We start from the raw sequence: 18,208 nt of genomic DNA, 5'->3' as shown, positions 1-18,208 counted from the left end.
AGTTCCAGGATAGCCAGGGCCACACAGAGAAATCCTGTCTCAGAGAGAGAGAGAGAGAGAGAGAGAGAGAGAGAGAGAGAGAGAGAGAGAGAGAGAGAGAGAGAGAGACTGAGAGAGGAAGAAGAGAAAGAAGTAGAAAGAAGCAGAAAGAAAGAAAGAGAGAGAGAGAGAGAGAGAGAGAGAGAGAGAGAGAAGGAAGGAAGGAAAGAAGGAAGGAAGGACAAAAGAAAGAGAAAATAAGAAAGTTAGTTTGGTGTCATAGGCTTGTGTAAGCTGAGCAGGCTCCTGCTTGTCAAAACACAGTCCATGCATCCAGTCATTTAAGGAGATTCCCGAATGCTGTGGGAACACTCAGAAACAAGACAAGAGTCTTGCGGCCTCTGTGTGTTCATGCTCCTCCTGGCGTTTGTTGGTCCATTGGAGTGAAATTACTTCAGATTACATAACTTGCTGCTGTTATTCAAGAAACTGGTTTGCTCCTAGGGAAAACATGTTTCTCTCCTCTCTCTCTCTCTCTCTCTCTCTCTCTCTGTTTTTCCAAGGTTGGGTTTCGTTGTAGCCCTGCCTGTCCTCATGCAACCTTTCATAAACCCGAGAGCATACACTGTCTGAGACTTTGAATAAAGATGCCTATCGCATGAGATTTTAGTCTGCCTCAATTATCAACTCCATCGTCCCAGACCCCACCACCTCTAGAGTGGTCACAGGGTTCCACCGCTGACCACACTCCCACCCCTTCCTAGGTGTATCTCCACCCGAGAGAGACACAACTCTGTGACTTGGTTTCTTTAAGTGTTACATTGCACTTACATTTATTGCCATAGTCGCATGATGGAACCAGAAGATCAAACTGTGTTCTGAGTGCCCTGCCCCATGGCTGCCCTTTTCCTGCCCACCCCCGCCCTTTTACACACACACATACACACACCAAGCTTGTCCTCCTGAGTGGGGGTTGTGATGTAGGTGGCATATCAGGGCTCCCAATATATCAAATGGGGAGTGCTGGGAATCAGAGGGACAGACTACAGGGAGTGTGGGGTGGTCAGCTGGCCACCATCCATAAGGCCCCAGGCTGGTCTCCCACTGAGTGTTGAATCTTGTTCATTCCCTGGGAGCTGGGGAAGATGGTGTCTGTGGCTTCTGCCTGTAGAGGTGAAGGATGGAGACTGAACAGTTGAGCTGTGTCCTCAGCGACCCTGAGCCTGAAGCCGCTGCATCTGCAGGATCTGGCTCAGAATGCACTGTACATCCTCATCCATCTGTCCCTGGTGAGGTGGGAGATGACAGAGGCAGAGTCACACCCTGATGCTTCTGGTAGATGCTACCCTGTCCCTTGCAAATCTGTCTATTCAAACCCAGGGTGTCAATGCCCCCAAGAAATAAGTCAGTGCACAGGGATGTTCCCAGAAGCCATGAGGCTGGCTCTGAACAGAAGGAGAAACTAAGGCCCAGGTAGTGGCAGGGGATCAATAAAGCTGGGCTGGAGTCAGGAGGCAGAGGACTCACCTGAATGGCATACAGGAGATGGGTGCGGTATAAAGCCACCACAGCGCCATGCTCCCGGGCCTCCTCCTGTGGACACACGGGAGGGGGGGTATCAGAGGTACAAGGTCATCCTTGTGTACATTGTGAATTTGAGGTCAGCCTGGTCTACATGAGACCCTGCCACAAAAGAGAGGTGGAGAAAGAGGAAGGGAACAAGAGGGAAGGGAAGGAGAGAAGGGGATTTGGAATGGAAAAGGAAGGGAAGCCCATCTAGAGGGAGACACGCCCACAGAGTCAAAACCCCATGTCCAGTGGCTGCTAGTGACTGCCTCGGGAAGTGTCTGAGGTCCCCTGCCCAGCCTGCACCCTGCCAGCCACCCCCACCTCTACCCCAATTTCTCTATGGCTCCCATCACTCCTGCTCCATATACAGAGCCAGTACCTGTATCTGCTGCTGCAGGGCTGTCACCTGGCCGCGTAGAGCCTCCTCCTCCTTGGAGCTGGCTGGGGTGGACTGCTGCAACTTCAGAGCCTCCTTCAGTGTAAAGACTTCTTTGGACAGGTCTGTGATCTGGCAAAGGGAGGGGACCCTGTGAGTGAACATGCTGAGCTAGGCAGGGACCAGGGACCTCTGCACCTTTCCTGGGCAGCCTGGCACAGGGTCACTGATTCGAGCCAGGAGCTGAGCTGACTCAGCCTCTGACCACACTCCTGCTTGCCAGAACACAGTCCAGGAATCCCCTCATTTGAGGAGAATTCCGAATGCTGTGAGAACACTCCAAAAAACTCTGTATTTATACAGCCCAGGGCTTAAAATGTTCCTCATATTTTTAAATATCTGGAGAAAAAGAAATCCAAAGAAAGATCTATTTTGTGACCACTGAAGGGATTCCAAATCACATACAACACTTATTAATAAAGTTTTATTGTTACATGGCTGTGTCTGTTCACAGCAAACAGGGACCAGACATTATGGAGCCTCCAGGTCAATAAATACAGTTTTTTTTTGTTTTGTTTTGGTTCTTCATAGAAAACACCCTGCATCCCCTTATCTTAAGGCCTATATTGGCACACCTTGGAAAAAAACAGGGCCTGGAGCTGCCTGGCCAGACCCAGCAACCCATAAAGCCAACTTAGGATTTTTATCTCATTTTATGGGATGCCCAACATTGACCTGTGACTTCCATGCATGCACATGCACACAAGGGGCATACACAAAAAAATACAATTGGGGGCCAATGATACAGCTCAGGGGTAAAGACACGTGCTGCCAAGCCTGTCTCTCTACATGAGTTTAATCCCTGGGACCCACATGCTTGCACAATATGGATTCAGGCAAGTTGTCCTCTGACCACACATGCATGCTCCAAGTCCAACATAAATAAATATGTGTCATTTTAAACATTTTTTAAATGTGTAAATGGGTTCAAATCCCAGCTTATGACCCATTTCGTGGCCATGTAACCTTGTCGGAGTGGTATCACCTCTCTGTGCATATTACTTCAAATGGGGATTAAAGAACACATTACAGGCTGGATATCTGTTACCATAGTTACCATTGCGCATCAACACCAAAAGTGAATCTGTGACTTTCTTCCTTCTGTGGGACTCAGTTTCCCATGTGAGAAATGGGCTACATTCTCAAGCCCTTGCTGGCTGGGAGGTTCTTCAGTTTTGTGTAATCTCGGGTTAGTGGGCACCAACAGTGAGCAAGGAGGGAACCCACCTTCTTGTCCTTCTCCTTGGCTTTGTCCAGGGCCTCCTGGGCACGGCTCTGGGCCTGGCGCGCCCTCTCGGCCTCTGTACGAAGCCCCCGGAGCTGCTGCTCGGCCGTGGCCAGCTGGGCCTCGGCTGCGTGCCTCTCGCTCTTCATAAACAATGCCTCACGCTGCACCTGTGACCCAAGCCCATGCGTGACTCTCGGGACATTTAGACCCCAAAGTGGCTTGGATCCTTCGGCTCTTCCCACCCTTCCATGCTGAGCTGATACCATTCCACCTCAAGGAAGGTTCTGATTCCCACCCGACCCTGGTAACATCCTGGTCCTGCCAAGAGCCACTGGCTACTGGCTGTTCGTCCCTGGACAGTTGATTAGGCCTCTTTGTGCCCTGGTGGCCTCATTTGTGGTGCAAGCCTGTGACCCAGATACTCGGGAAGCTGAGGCAGGAGGATCAGGAGTTCCAAAGCTACACTGTGACTTCAAGGCCAAAGCAAGAACGGAAACTGTCACACACACACACACACACACACACAATCCCTAAGGAAGTTTGTTCGCTTTTTTTGTTTTGTTTTGTTGAGACAGGGCCTCACTGTGAAGCTGTGGGCACACAATATAGTTGGCAAAAACAAAATTTTCAACTCAGATGGGACTCAGTGGGTAGAGAGCTGGCCCAGCATGCACCTCTGTGTATACATGTCCTACTGATGCTACACCTATCATCCCTCTAATTGGGAGGTAGACGCTAAAGGATCAGGCTTTCAAGATCAGCCTCAACCACACAAATCTCTGCTATAAAAACAAAACACACACACACAGACTAGGGGGCTCGGGAATGGCTCAGGGTAAAGGTGCTTGCAGCTAAGCCTAATAGCCTTGGTTGGTGCTCAGGATCCACATGGGGAAGAGAGGACTGTGTCCCACAGGCTGCCATCTGACTTTCCCACCATGCCATGTGTGTGCACCACAATAAATTAAAACTAAATAGAAATACTATGGGCTGGAGAAATAGGGAAGGGGGTTAGATCACTGCTCTTGCAGAAGACCAGGGTTCAGTTCCCAACACCCACGCGGTGGCTCATGTCTGTAACTCCAACATCCAGTAAATCGGACGCCCTCTTCTGGCCTCCGGAGTACTGCGTATATGTGATAGACATTCACGCAGACGCCCAGGCCCACGCGGAAATCCTCTGAAAGGACAGCCTGGCGCAGGCGCTCACCTGGAAGACCTCTGCGCTAGTCTTCTCGTGCCTGCGCGCCAAGTCCGCCAGCTGAGCCTGCAGCCGGGTCACGTGGTCGCGCAGGGCGCCCAGCGCGTGCTCGTGCTCGTCCGCAGGGACCGAGGCCCCGCGCATGCGTTCCAGCTCCTCGCGAGCGGCGTCCACCGTAGAGCTGAGTTCGGCGACCCGAGCCTCGGAGGCGGCTAGCGCTTGGCGCAACTCCGCAGCCTCTGTGCGTGCGCGCTCGCCGGTGGCCGTGGCCGTGGCCAGCAATTCCCGAAGCGCCTCTAGCTCGCGGCTCCGCCCCCGCGCAGCCTCCTCCGCTTCTGCCTCCGCCTCTGCAAAACGGCCCCGAGCAGCCTCTAGCTCGGCCGCAGCCTCCCGCTCCCTCCTGCGTAGCGCCTCCTCCAGACCGCGGATCCGGGTCTCCAGCTCGGCCTGCAGCGCCGCCGCCGCCGCTCCCGGGTGCAGGATCGCAGCGCAAGGGTCCTCCGTGCCGCTGGTCTCGGCTTCCGTAGTCTCTGTCACAGTGGCCTGTGCCCCCGTGGGCTCCATAGCTGTGTCCTGCGCTCCGGTGCAGTCTGCCTCCGTGGCCTCCTGGGTGGTGTCCTTGATTCCTATGGCTTCTATCGCTGTGGTCTGCACTCCTATGACCTCCGCCACTGTGGCCTGCACTCCAGTGGTCTTCACTGCTTTAGCCTCTAATCCTGTGGCCTGAATTCCTGTATCCCGCACTCCGATGGCCTCCATGTTTCTAATCACTGTTCCTGCGAGCCCTGCCTGTGCCAACACATCCACCTCATCAGCTTTCATTCCTGGATTCTCTTTTCCTGCTGTATCTTCGGCAGCCACTGGCTCACTTTCGGCATTGTCGCCTAGAGCTTTAACATTTAGGGCCTCAGCCATAGTAGCACTAGTGTCCATTTCCTCGGCTGCCACTCTGTCTTTCCCCGTGGCCTCTGAACCTGCAGCCTCGGGTTCTATGGGTGCTGCTTCTGAAACCCCTGCTTCAGTGTTCAGGACGCCCTTGGAGCCTCCTGCTTGGAGTTCCATTCCATTTGCTGTGGTTTCTGCATATGTGGTGCCATTGAGGTCTGGGACGCTGGGTCCATTCTGGATAGTGATTCCCTTATCCTTGATTTCCTGGTATGCTGTCTCTTCTCCTTGAACCCTGGGTGGCTCCCCCTCTTGCTGCTGCTGCTGCGCATGCATGGCCTCTGTGTATTGCCTCCGAAGCTGCTCAAGCTCTGCCCGTAAGGATTCATACAAGACCAGGGGGACGACCTCAGGCTGACTTTCTTCTGCCATCTGCGCCTCATCCTTTTCAAACTCCTCAAGGATCTGGGGGTGGGGAGGCAGACAGGCTAAGAGGTGGGCTCACCATGTTCCCTGCCCACCCCGAGGTCTGCAGAGATGTCCACTGCCTCAGTTTCCCCACCTGGACCTTTTCCAGCAGCTCCTGGTTCTGCCTAGTGAGCTGAGCCACCTGCTCCTGTAGGGAAGCAACTATTTCCTCTGCTGATGGACTCTGGTTCTTTGGCATCAGTGCATCAGCTCCTGACAAGGTTGAGAACAGCACAGAGTCAGGCTGGGGACACACGCCATGAGGGACAGTCAGGAGCTGCTCAGTGGGGAGCTGCATTGCCTCAGGCAGGTGGGGATCACAGTGCCTGTGCCCTTCTGGCATCACGCACCTCCTCCATGGAAGGCCATGGTCGTGGCTTTGTGTCCACATGGCCATCCACCCCTCAGAATCCCGGGTAGGCAGCGGGGGGGGGGGGGGGGGGGCGGGCAGATCTCACCTGGGAAGTCAGGCATCTCACCCTCCTCATCCTGCAGGGTAGCTACATCATAGCTTGTGTTTTCTCTCTCATTCTAGGAGTCCAGCACAAAGTAGACCTTCAGACCCTGCTCCTTACTGACAAGAGACTTTAGGTCCTCCCAAACTGACAATGTCCATATATCCACACAACAGCGGGGTTGGGGGTCAGCTCCAAACTGGCTGTGTCTGTGTCCGCTGAGCACCCAAATGGCCCTTCCACCTTCTAGTGAGATGCAGGTATGGACCAGGGCCTTCACATATGCTAGACAAGCACTCACCACTGAGGGATGTTCTGGCCAGAGTCGAGGCTCTGGGCTTGAATCCCAGCACATCCCCAAGTACATGCTCATCTCTGTGTATGTCTGTGCCATGATGTGCTTGGAGGGATATTTTATCACACTTATTCTGTGTGTGCCTGCAGGATGTGCACACACGCCACAGTACGAGGTAGCAGTCAGAAGAATTGGTTCTCTCCTTCTGTCATGTGGGGAGTGGACTCAGGTCAGTAGGGTTGGCAGCAACCTCTTTATTGACTGGTCTATATCACCAACTCTAGTTGCACACTCTGAGCAGTGTGTGGGTGTCTGTGTGAGGGCTGTGGCCTGTGTGTGACTGGTATATTTATATGTTTGGGGCACGTGTGATGTGTGTGTCAGAGGGGCTGCAATCTTTGCATGGGTGCGTGTGTTTGCAGAAGTCTTGATAAGTGTGTGATTTTTATGGAAGTCATGCGTGGCTGGGACATTATAGATGCACCATGGTGCATAGGTGAAGTTCTGGCATGTCAAAGTTGGCCACACTCTACCACACTCCTCACCCATGCCGGGACCCCACCCCTTACCCCTCCCAACACTGGCAGGTCACACTTTGATGAAAGCCCCTTTCCACATTCACTCCCTGCTTTTCCCTACATCTCTTTGGCCATTCCAAGCTCCACCCCACCCAGCCTCTTGCCCTGCCCCTAAGGCAACACCCTAATCCATCCGGAGGATTCTCCTTCTTTGGCTGTACACTTCCAAGCCCCGCCCACCTCCAGCAGGGACAGACGGCTCTGCAGGCTCTCCACCTCCCGGCCCAGGCTTTCCTTCTCCACCTGCTTCTCCGCCAGCATCTGTTGCAGCTCCTGCACCTACAGAGACCGAGGTCAGCACTTGAGGATTTCAGGACACTGGACCCTCCCAAACACTGGCTATGCCCTCCCCACCTACCTGTCTCTCCAGGCTGTGCACTGAGCTGGCCTCCGCCTCCAGGGGCTGCAGGTAGAAGTGGTTGGGACTGGACAGCCATGTACCACCTAGTGTCTGGTAGCCATGTCTTTTCTCCATGTACAGTGAGCACCTACTGTGTGCCACTCTGACTGATCTTTCACACTGTCAGACCCCATTCCATTCTTTCACTCAGGGCACTTTGGTACATTGCCTGCTGTGTAGCAGATCCTGTGCAGGGCCATTCATTCACTCATGCATGCATTCACTCATTCCTCACTGTGGGCCACTCCTCATCCAGTATTCATCCACTCTGAGCTCAGCACTTTCACCTGAGCCTGCCCTCATGGGCGAGCCCGCCCTCATGAGCATGCCTTTGAGTGGTAGAGTGCTCTGGTGAAATGAAAGAAGCTGAAAAGGAGGGTACAATTTCAAATATGGTGGCAGGGGAGATGTTGGAGAAAGGCAGCCTTGGGGACAGCTGGAGGGACAGCAATTCTGTAATGTAAACACCATGGGCAAAGGCCCTGGGGCTGAATAGAGCCTGGATTGTTGAAAGGCCAGTGAGGGGACTGCGTGTCAGGATCAAAGGGACAGTGGGGAAGAGAGGGAGAAGGAAGGATGGGAAGGTAGGTTGTAGGATATCCCAGGGAATTGCTCCAGACTGCAGGGCCTGCAGCCTCCTAACCTCCTTCCTCCTCCGTTCCTTGTGCTGTTCCAGGCCCCTGATCTTCTGCAGAAGCCGGCCTCTCTCTTGTCTCAGGCGCACAATCTCCTCATAAGCATCCCGATCGTCCTGTCCCCTCCCCATCAGGGGACACCACTTTAGGTAAAGTCTCTAGAGCTAGCAGAATCCCACCTTGCCACAGGCTCCCCCCAACTCTCACAGGAACTGGTGTGCTGGCTGGAGGCTGGGGTGCCTTCCTCTTCTTGGGGGCTCCTTGTTTCTCATGGCTCGACACTGAGTTCTGATGTGGGCAGAGGGGGTGTAGCACATGGGTACAAGGCCAGGATCCACTTCGGGGATACAATGTGACCACCCGCTGCTGTCAGCAGCCTCCGCTCCCCTGCCTCCTCCATACTGTAAAGGACCACGTGTCTTCCCACTTATTCTAGATCGTACGGTTCACTGTTCATACTTTATACTTTCCCTGGCTCTGTCGGCTTCTATGTCATTTTCTATTCTCCGTGAAGCCTGAGACACAGCAGACCCAGGGCAGGAATGTGGAAAGTGGCCAGGCCCGCTCTTGCTCTGCCTGAAGCAGCTCTTAGCAACCCCAGTCCTCAGTCACCTGTCCCAGATCCACTGTCCCTAGTGTGTAAGACTGCTGGTTTTCATGTCACTGCCACTGAGCAGGGACAGATCCTGGATAGGGGCCATGACAGAACTCTGTACGTAGAGGTCTGTCTCTTCCTGTAGGTCAGGGGACAGTGAGTGGTGCATAGCATGGGAGACATTCACATCTTCCGGATTCCTACCTGGGATGAGGCCTCTCCGGAGTCCTCCTCTAGAGAGGCTGGGGAGAGAGGGGAAGCAGTCGGGCACACAGTTCTCAGTTCTCAGAAAGGTCACTGGCCAACCTAAGGTATTCCACAGGCTCTCAAAGCTTCCAAAGCATTAGTGCTTCTTTTGTTCATACTGTGAGTCTCGCTCTGTACCTCAGGCTAACCACAAACTCAGATCTAACGGCTCTGGTCTCCTAGTCAGGCACCACAAAGTCCAGCCTCTGAATAAGGAACAGTAATGTAGAGAGACCTATGGGTAGAGTCCTGGGTGGGGAGGACCTTTAATCTCTCAGAGACTCAGGGCACTGGAGCTCCAGGTTAGAGTGGGTGGGTGGGGTGCCACCTCTTAGGAAAAGCAGAGTCTCTATACTAAGGATGACCCAGAAAATCACAGTGGACCCTCAGACCACTGGGGCTTCTTGAAACTGCCCTGAGTTAAGAAGCATGAAAATGCTCATGACAGCAGACTGGAGTACCTCAAAACTATCAGTAACATATAAGGAGATGGCCAGAAACTGCCTAGGAGAGCAAGGGTAGGTCTTGCATACCACTGGGAGGTGAAGAGCGCCGTGCAGACTCGTGTAGAAGCTGCAAGATGAGTTTGTCTCCAGTCAGGGCTCCATAGTGAGTGGCATCCTGGCCAAGTGCATCAGTGATGTTCAACTGGGCTCCACCCTGCAGGAGTACTTCAACGGTCTCGGGGCTGCCCCCCTCACATGCCAGCATCAAGGCTGTCCTGTGGGGTAAAGGAGCTGCTGAGGGGACAAAGGCTTGTCCCCAACACCATACAACTGTCTCTGTACCCAGGCCAGGAAGAGAAGGGAGGAAGAGGTGACTAGGTCACCAGCTTAAAGAGGTCAAGATATTTGCCCCAAATCCTGCAGCATATGATGGAAAGGTCTAGAGGGGAAGTGCTCACCTGCCTTGCAGGTCCTGGTCGTTTGTGGCAGCCCCCTGCTGTAGGAGGAGGCGGCACAGATCTGTGTGACACATCTGAGCCGCTATGATGAGGGGTGTGGCACCCGACTGGTAGAGAGGATGAAACGGCATGAGTCTCACCCGTACTTTGCAGACGATGCCTGGGGTGTTGCCCTTGGTGGGCATCTATTATAAGGATAACATGTACCTCCCACCCAATGAGACCCCAGCAGCTCACCCGATCCCGGGGGTTCATGTGTGCCTTAAAGGAACAGAGCAGCTTTGAGCAGGACAGACAACCACCAGCGGCTGGGACAGACAAGAAAAAGAAGAGTGGGTGGGAGAGACAGCTGCCTGCCAAGATCACTATAGTTTTATTGCTGAGACAGTGTCTTCGTCTGTAGCCTAGAACTCACTATACATTATAGCAGTTAACATTTGTCATCTCAGCATCTGGGAGGCCCAAGCTGGAAGATGGCTGCAAGTTAGGGGCCAGCCTGGGCTACAGATTGAGACCATACCTCAACTAAAACCTCAGAGCTGGAATGATGGCTCAATAGTTAGAGCACTGGCTACTCCCACAGAGGACTCAGGTTCAATTCCCAATACCCACATGGCAGTTCATGTATGTAAAAGTTCCAGGGATCTGACACCCCTTTTTGGCCTCTGATGGTACCAGGCACTTATATGGAACACAGCCATGCATGCAACCAAACCACACTCACACACATTTTTAAAATATTTTTTCACAAAAATGTAAAATCAAATAAAAACAACTTATTAAAAAATGGGTCTCGGCCAGGTGTGGTGGTGCATGCCTTTAATCCCAGCACTTGGGAGGCAGAGGCAGGTGGATTTCTGAGTTCGAGGCCAGCCTGGTCTACAAAGTGAGTTGCAGGACAGCCCGGTCTACACAGAGAAACCCTGTCTCGAAAAACCAAAAAAAAAAAAAAAAAGTAAAAGTGCTTGCTGCCAAGTGACCTGAGTTCAGCGTCCAGGACCCAGCTGGTGGAGAGACAAACAACTCCCAAAAGTCACCTTCTGACTGTCACACAAGCACCATGACAAGGATGTCCCTAACCCCACAATAAGTGAATAAATGCAATTTAATTGTTAAGATATCCCCTATTGGCATCAACACCACCTGGTGGTGTCACTCTGACTGGGGAATTAGTGGCTAATTACCCCTAAAGTAAATTCAAGTGTGCTGTCCCTGGGAACAGGTGGCTCTAACCTGGACCCTGTGCTCACTGGCTCCAGTAAGTCCTTAATTGCTCTGAGGATGGAGTCTGGGTTTGAGGGGTGTGCTGGAGGACCTATCTGCAATCAAGGCACCCAGGAGACCCTGGAGGGAATTAGGGTTCTAGGCACCCCACTTTGTACACCCAGGGACTAGGCTTTCGGGTCCAAGAAATAGGGTTCCCCCACTAGCACATGTGCCTAACTTCTTTGTGCAATGGGCAAAAGGGCCTGGTTCTGTTGGGGACTGCATTCAGGTCAAAAGAAGCAAAGCAGATAGGGACAGTGGCCCACATCTGTCACCCAAAAACCCAGAGGCAGAGGCAGAGACCCTGACTTCAAGGTTAGCCTAGGCTACAGAGAGAGACTCTATGTCAACATACTGAGAGGGCTAGGAAGTCTGAGGACCTGCGCCTTATTCCCGAAACTCACATAAGTCAGGTATGGGAGTGCATGTCTGTGACCCCAGCACCAGGGAGGCAGAGGCAGGAGGATCCAAGGTTCACTGGTCAGCCAACCTAGCTTAAATCGTGAAGACCAGGTTCAGAGAGAGACCCTGTCTCAGAGGATGTGGAGGGTACCTGACAATGACACCTTAAGATCGTCTTTTGACTTCCACAGGCCACACTCAGGGACAATGAACACACATTCTTTAAAAACTAAGGGCATGGTCAAGGTGGAGTCCCTGTTAGAATCCCAGTGAAGGGCTGGGGGTCGTGGTCAGGGAGGAACCCCACATAGAATTCCCGAGTGAAGGCTGTGGGTATAGTTCATTGGCAGAGGGCCTTCCTTGAATTCGGGAGAATATAGCTGCACCTACCTGCATGGTGAAGGGCTGTCCACCCACTGCTGTCCTCGATGTCCACCACGCAGGAAGCCTGGGAAGGAGTGACAGGTGATGTCATCTCTGTTTCCGGAGTGACTGATTTCTCCTGCCCTCTCCTGCTCCCTGCTTTATCTCAGGGTCTTTCCTGTAACTCTATGGCCTTCTTTCTGTGTGTGCATGCTCACACATGGCAGGGCACACTGCTGAGAGTGGAAGATAACCTGTGGGAGACTGCTCTTTCCTTCCATGTGTGTCCCAGGGAACAAAGATCAGGCTTGAGGCAAATGAGACCCACAGATTCATTATTTTTTGTTTTGTTTTGTTTTTGTTTTTCGAGACAGGGTTTCTCTGTATAGCCCTGGCTGTCCTAGAACTCACTTTGTAGACCAGGCTGGCCTCCAATTTAGAAATCCGCCTGCCTCTGCCTCCCAATTGCTGGGATTAAAGGCGTGTGCCACCATGCCCGGCAGATTCATTATTTTTGAAGATCTATTTTAAATTGTGTGTGTGTGTGTGTGTATGTGTGTGTGTGTGTGTGAGAGAGAGAGAGAGAGAGAGAGAGAGAGAGAGAGAGAGTAATGTCTGAGGAAACCAAAAGGGGGCGTCAGTCAGATCTCCTGGAAATGGAGTTACAGATGGTTATGAGCCTCCATGGGGGTAGTAGGGATCAAAACCCAGTCCTCTCAGGAGCAGCCAGTGCTGTAATCACCGAGCCATCTCTCCAGCCCCTCAGGCTCTTTTTCTCCCCTCTACCATCTTCCTCCCCTGAGAACCCATGTTCCAGCCCTCCAGATAGCCCTACTTTGATGACTGTAACAAAGGGGCAAGGCAGGGCTGGGGACCAGGAGCAGCTGGGGTTTGGAGAAATAGCTGGAATTCAGTATGGACAGGGAATGGACATCAGGACCTCCAAGAGTTGCTTCAGACACTCTGGGTGCCCGTACTTGGCTGCCAGGTGAAGGGCATTGTAACCTGAGGGGAGAAGAGAAGAGGAGTGTCCTCCAGGTATTCTCAGCTGCCTCCCAAGCCTGAATGTCCAAACTCAGCTACTTCTTAAAACTGTGCTGTTCCCAGAGGCCTTTTTATGTATTCATTGGCTATCTTTGTTTTTGAAACAATTTAAAAATCCTAAAACTCACAGGATCTCTCTGACATCTGGTGCTGCGATCAAAGGGGTATTTTACTTTTATTTATTTATTTATTTATTTATTTAGATTTTATTTATTTATTATATGTAAGTACACTGTAGCTGTCTTCAGACACCCCAGAAGAGGGCGCCAGATCTCGTTATGGATGGTTGTGAGCCACCATGTGGTTGCTGGGAGTTGAACTCTGGACCTTCGGAAGAGCAGTCGGGTGCTCTTACCCACTGAGCCATCTCACCAGCCCTTACTTTTATTTTTAACAGGTTCTCATATAGCCCAGGTTGGTCTCCAGTTCATATATAGCTGAGGATCGCCTTGAACTCCCAATCCTCGTGCCTCCACACAAGTGCTGGGATGACAGGTGTGCGCCAGCAGTTCAGAGGACAGACCTTAGGACTTCCCTCATGTTTGCTGAATGTCCTACCTACTGAGCTACAGCCCCACTGTGGACAGTGAGCTCCCACAGTTGGACCTGTGGTCTCTGCTCTGCACAGCTGATGCAGCCCTGCCATCCACCCAGGGGCGCGTCCATAAGTACCTGCTCCATCCGTGCTCATGACATCGGCACCTTGAGCCAGCATCACTTCCAGACACCCCGCCGCACCCCTCATGGCTGCTAAGTGGAACCTAGAGGCACGAGTCAGGGGTCAACCCCAGAAGAATGTCCAAAGCCACCCCAGCCCCAGGGCTTGGACACTCACGCAGACTTGCCCTCGGGGTCCAATTTTGTAGGCACCAGCCCCTTGTGGGCGATCAACGAGGCCACTCTGGCCACATCGTTGTTCTCCACTGCCTGGAGCAGTCGCTGGTCACTTTTGCCCCAGTCTTGGCCCTGCGGTGGCACACCCAGAGGTGCGAAGGACTGAGTGGGTCGACATCCCCTCCCCACCAAGGAACAGGGGCAGTTGCTCCGGGCTCTCCCCACCCACCCCTGAGCACTTGCCTGGCGCCTGCCTCTGGCTGCGGGTTTCGGGATAGGGCACCGGCCACAGGGTGGGCAGGAGCTGAGGTCGGTGGGGCTGAGCCGGAGCTGTGGGATAGGTGGTCCTGGGCTGGGGGCCTCAGACAGTGTCTCTGAAACCTGCATCCCCCAGCTTGTGATCCAGGCCCACCACCAGGGGAGGGCAGCTTCCAGATATCAATCCTCCTCAAACCACCTCTGTGTGCCTTAATCCAAAGCCAGTTTTGAAAGACAGTGTACAACTTTTTTTTTTTTTTAATAGCATGTCTGTCTCTTATGTAGACCAGGGTAGCCTGAAAGTCACAGAAATCTCCCAAAGTGCAAGGATTTCAACGATCCAGCTTTGTTTTTGTTTTTTGAGTCAGGGCCTCAAGTAGCCTATGCTGCTGTCAAAACCCCCTGAGAGTCAGGATGACCTTGAATTCCTGAACTTCCTGCCTCCCAGTCCTCAAGGCTGGGGTGACAGGTGTGGAACATCACACCTGGTTTATGTAGTGCTGGGCATGGAAGGCAGGGCTTGGTGGTGCCAAACTCCTCGTTCACAATTATTTTACTGTCTTAGTTTTTTGAGACTGGGTGTAACTAAAATTAAAGATCCCCTGCCTTAGCCTCCGAATGCTGGGATGACTGGCCTTTTCCAAACTATCTCCCAGCGCCCACGACCTCGCCCCCGTCCTTCACAGCTGCTCAGCCAAGACCATCGCCCCCAGGTAGCATCAAGGCCTGGCCAGCAGAACTGCAGCCGCAAATGTTTTTAAACTCACTGCCCAGGAACATGGACAGTTCCCGAGTCACTGTCCACAGTGTCCTCCAAGACCTGCATCCCGCAACGGCCTGCTGACCCCACGCCTGCACAGACACGTCTGCCCTCAACACCGCCCTCCACTTCCCGCCCAGGCTCTACAGGCGCCCCGCCCTCTGCCGAACTTGCTTTCTAGGAAAGAGGGGAAGGCGCAGAGGGACCCAAACGCCTACCGCAAAGGAGGCAGCAGCGCACAGGCATAGCTGCTTCATGGCAAACCGCAGGAGGGCGGGGCCAGGTCAGACCACGCCTACCTCCTCAGACACAGGGCTCTGCCCTCCTCCTATGGCACACCTCTTCTCTACACTCAGCACCCTTCCTCACCAGGCTCAGGCACAGAGCCCGCCCAGCTTCCCCCTAAATTTCAGGCCCCTCCCACCTCTTCCACCAAAGCTCAGGCCCCGCTCACATCCGTTCTATGTTCCAAGTTACTCAATTTTCCCCAGGCCAGCTCGCCGCTATATAGCGCGCTCTTCCCCACCACCCCACTCCTGCACTGACACACTCCATCACACTGAAAAGGCTCCGACCCGCAACTCCATGATGGTCCCTATAGGGTGTCAGCCCGCTAACTCCTCACCTCCAGCTCACCTTACTTACAATGATGGACAGGTGGTCCATCATTCATTCAGCCATCACCTTCCAGTCGTCATTCATTCATACATTTATGCCTCTTTTCATTCATTCATTCGTTCATCCATCGTTTCACACATTCGCTCTCTCCAACAGTCAGTATTCGCACATTTGTTAATGTTTTCATTCACCCATTCGCTCATTAATTTCCTTACCACCCATTTACTAACAAACACGTCTTTTCATGGGCAAATTCATTGGCTCACTCATCCCTTCATTCACGCACACATCCTCTTACCCATTCACTCCTCCAGCCTACCTACCCACCCATCTACTCTTTCATTATTTACTTCGCTCCAGTGGCTCTCAAATCTCACTCCAAACTTGAATCCCAGGCCTGCCTCGCCATTATCCACCTATGGGACTGACCTAGACCTCACTTGTTGGAGCATCCGCCCTCCTCATATGTGCAATGGGGTTTCACATAGACTTTCCAGACACAGCTCCGGAGGGCTGTGCAGAGGCTGAGCAGAACCCACCACCCTGCACAACAGGCCTGGTACACCATGAGTACACAATAAGGACTGCATTTCATTCTTCAGGCACATGCATCTGGATCTGTGCACAGCTTCCAGGCTGGGTCAGAGGAATCTTTAGATCAACTGGAAGTGTGGGTTGCAACCCCCGTTTCTGGCTTTAAGCTGTGTGGGCACTTGTCTGCCTTGCCTGAAATTAGAGCCCTCTATGCAGGGCCCACAAAATATCTCTGGGCCACAGCCTGAGACTCTTCTGTTCTACATTTATCAAGTGACTGTGGAATGCCTTTCTAGCTCTCTGGCTTCTGTGCATGTAAGTTGGCACTGTAGAAGCTGTCTTGGAGACAGAGCAGCAGGCAGGGACACACAACAGGAGCTGTGGGATGAGAATCCCAGAGAGGCAGAACTTGGGGAGAAGTGAGTCGTTCATAAAATTGCCTTGCACAGGTGGAGATATGGTTTCCCTAATAAACAATAAGCAACTCCTGCCTCTGTGTCCCATAACACTCTAGATACTGGTGTGTCCCTCTCTGCAGAGAGTCCTAGAATATGTGTACATATATACACATGTATAGATAAATATATACACACATAGATACATATATACACATATGCATATATGCACATGTATATAGACACATATAGAGACACACATATACATACATATATACATACATGTACACACACCCGCACACACACACATGTGCTACCTTTAAAGAGAGAGAGAGAGAGAATACTGAGCCAGACACAGTGGCTCTCACCTTTAATCCAGCACTTGAGAGGCAGAGACAGACAGATCTCTGTGACTTTGAGGGCAGCCTGGTCTACAGAGCAAGTTCTATGAGAGCCAGGGCTACACAGAACAAACAAACAAACAAAAAAGGGAGAAAGTATACTTTGAGCCCGGTGTGACTGTACAACCCATGATCGCAACACTAGGAGACTGAAGAGGAAAGACTGTGATTGAAGGCCAGCCAGGGTTCCCACTTCCAAAACTGTATAAGCCTCCATCACTGCCTGGAGGGATTTTCCTCCAATAAGGTCAGAATGTCAGTGAGGATGCCCCAGATAACGTAGTCCCCATTCCATACAAGAGTATCTGGGGCCCAGAGCCCACTGAGCCCCTGCTAGAACCTTGAGGACACCTTGGGAATGAGCTCAGCCTGAGCTAACATCTGCAGAGCTGCAGCCTGGCACTTGGCCACAGCAGGAGAGGACCCAGAGGCCCAGGGCACCAAGGGGCCTCCAGGCAGCCATGAGTGTTCACTTTCTTCCCTAGGGGCTGCAGAGACAAAAGCCAAGCTTCACCCTGGCTGCTATGAGGAAACCAGAGAAGGGTGGGGGTGGCAGACAGGTTCCCGGCGGGGAGGAGCCGACCAGGCCTCCCATCTGCTGCCCAGGCTGGTCCAGCACCAGGGACCCACCCCTCCCCACTCTGTTGCTGCCCCTTCTTCGAAGCCCCACCAATATACACCCACATTCCAAGCTAAGTGTCTCTTGCCAAGGGTGGGTAGGCTGCAAGATTTTGAAATAATTCAGCTTTTTAAGTAGGTGAGTCTTTTTTCCACAGAGGGTTTCCCTGTATAGTAGCCCTGGCTTTCCTGAAACTCACTCTGTAGACCAGGCTGGCCTTGAACTCAGAGATCCAGCTGCCTCTGCTGGGATTAAAGGCTTTAGCTATCACAGCTGGCCTGATTAAGCTTTCAAAAACTATTTTTTCTTTAACTTAAAAATTGCATTTATAGGGACTGCAGAGCTGGCTCAGCAGTTAAGTGCACTGGTTGCTCTTCGAGAATCCTGAGTTCAACTCCCAGCAGCCACAGGGTGGTTCACAACCATCTGTAATGGGATCCCATGGTCTTTTCTGGTGCGTCTGAAGACAGCTACCGTGTAAATAAATCTTTTTTTTTTTTAAAGAGTTTTTTAAAAGTTGCATTTAAGCCGGGCGTGGTGGCACACGCCTTTAATCCCAGCACTCGGGAGGCAGAGGCAGGCGGATTTCTGAGTTTGAGGCCAGCCTGGTCTACAGAGTGAGTTCCAGGACAGCCAAGGCTACACAGAGAAACCCTGTCTCGAAAAACCAAAAAAAAAAAAAAAAAAAAGTTGCATTTAGGTGTGTACATGCACACATGCATGGAGGCAGAGGTCAGAGGACAACTTTGCTGGGTCATTTTTCTCCCTCCACCAAGTGGGCTCTGAGAATCAAACTCAGGAGAGATGGCTTAGCAGTTAGATCAATGGCTGCTATCACAG

General features: G+C 52.4%; 1 protein-coding gene across 2 annotated transcripts; it reads right to left on the bottom strand.

The window, feature by feature from the left end:
- Positions 1-783: 783 nt before the first annotated feature.
- Ankrd24 (ankyrin repeat domain 24) lies at positions 784-15,064 on the bottom strand. Of its 2 annotated transcripts, XM_029482176.2 has the most exons (21): positions 15,020-15,064; positions 14,027-14,113; positions 13,785-13,915; positions 13,622-13,710; positions 12,846-12,910; positions 11,933-11,990; positions 10,112-10,182; positions 9,875-9,981; positions 9,504-9,691; positions 8,929-8,966; positions 8,337-8,417; positions 8,138-8,245; positions 7,453-7,488; positions 7,275-7,373; positions 6,225-6,297; positions 5,861-5,979; positions 4,423-5,763; positions 3,212-3,379; positions 1,928-2,056; positions 1,507-1,572; positions 784-1,265 (listed from the first exon to the last, which is right to left on the bottom strand). In XM_029482176.2, exons 1-21 carry the CDS (start codon positions 15,056-15,058, stop codon positions 1,188-1,190), a joined length of 3,171 nt encoding a protein of 1,056 aa, XP_029338036.1. In that variant the 5' UTR covers positions 15,059-15,064; the 3' UTR covers positions 784-1,187. The 2 variants fall into 2 exon arrangements, with proteins under 2 accessions (XP_029338036.1, XP_085699175.1); XM_085843049.1 differs by lacking the exon at positions 3,212-3,379 and having other exon boundaries at positions 7,453-7,497.
- Between the last annotated feature and the right edge of the window lie 3,144 nt (positions 15,065-18,208).

Source organism: Mus caroli, unplaced genomic scaffold (assembly GCF_978045245.1).
Source record: "Mus caroli unplaced genomic scaffold, Mus_caroli_1 scaffold_9, whole genome shotgun sequence".
NCBI lineage: Eukaryota > Metazoa > Chordata > Mammalia > Rodentia > Muridae > Mus > Mus caroli.
This window is presented reverse-complemented; position numbering and strand designations above follow the sequence as displayed.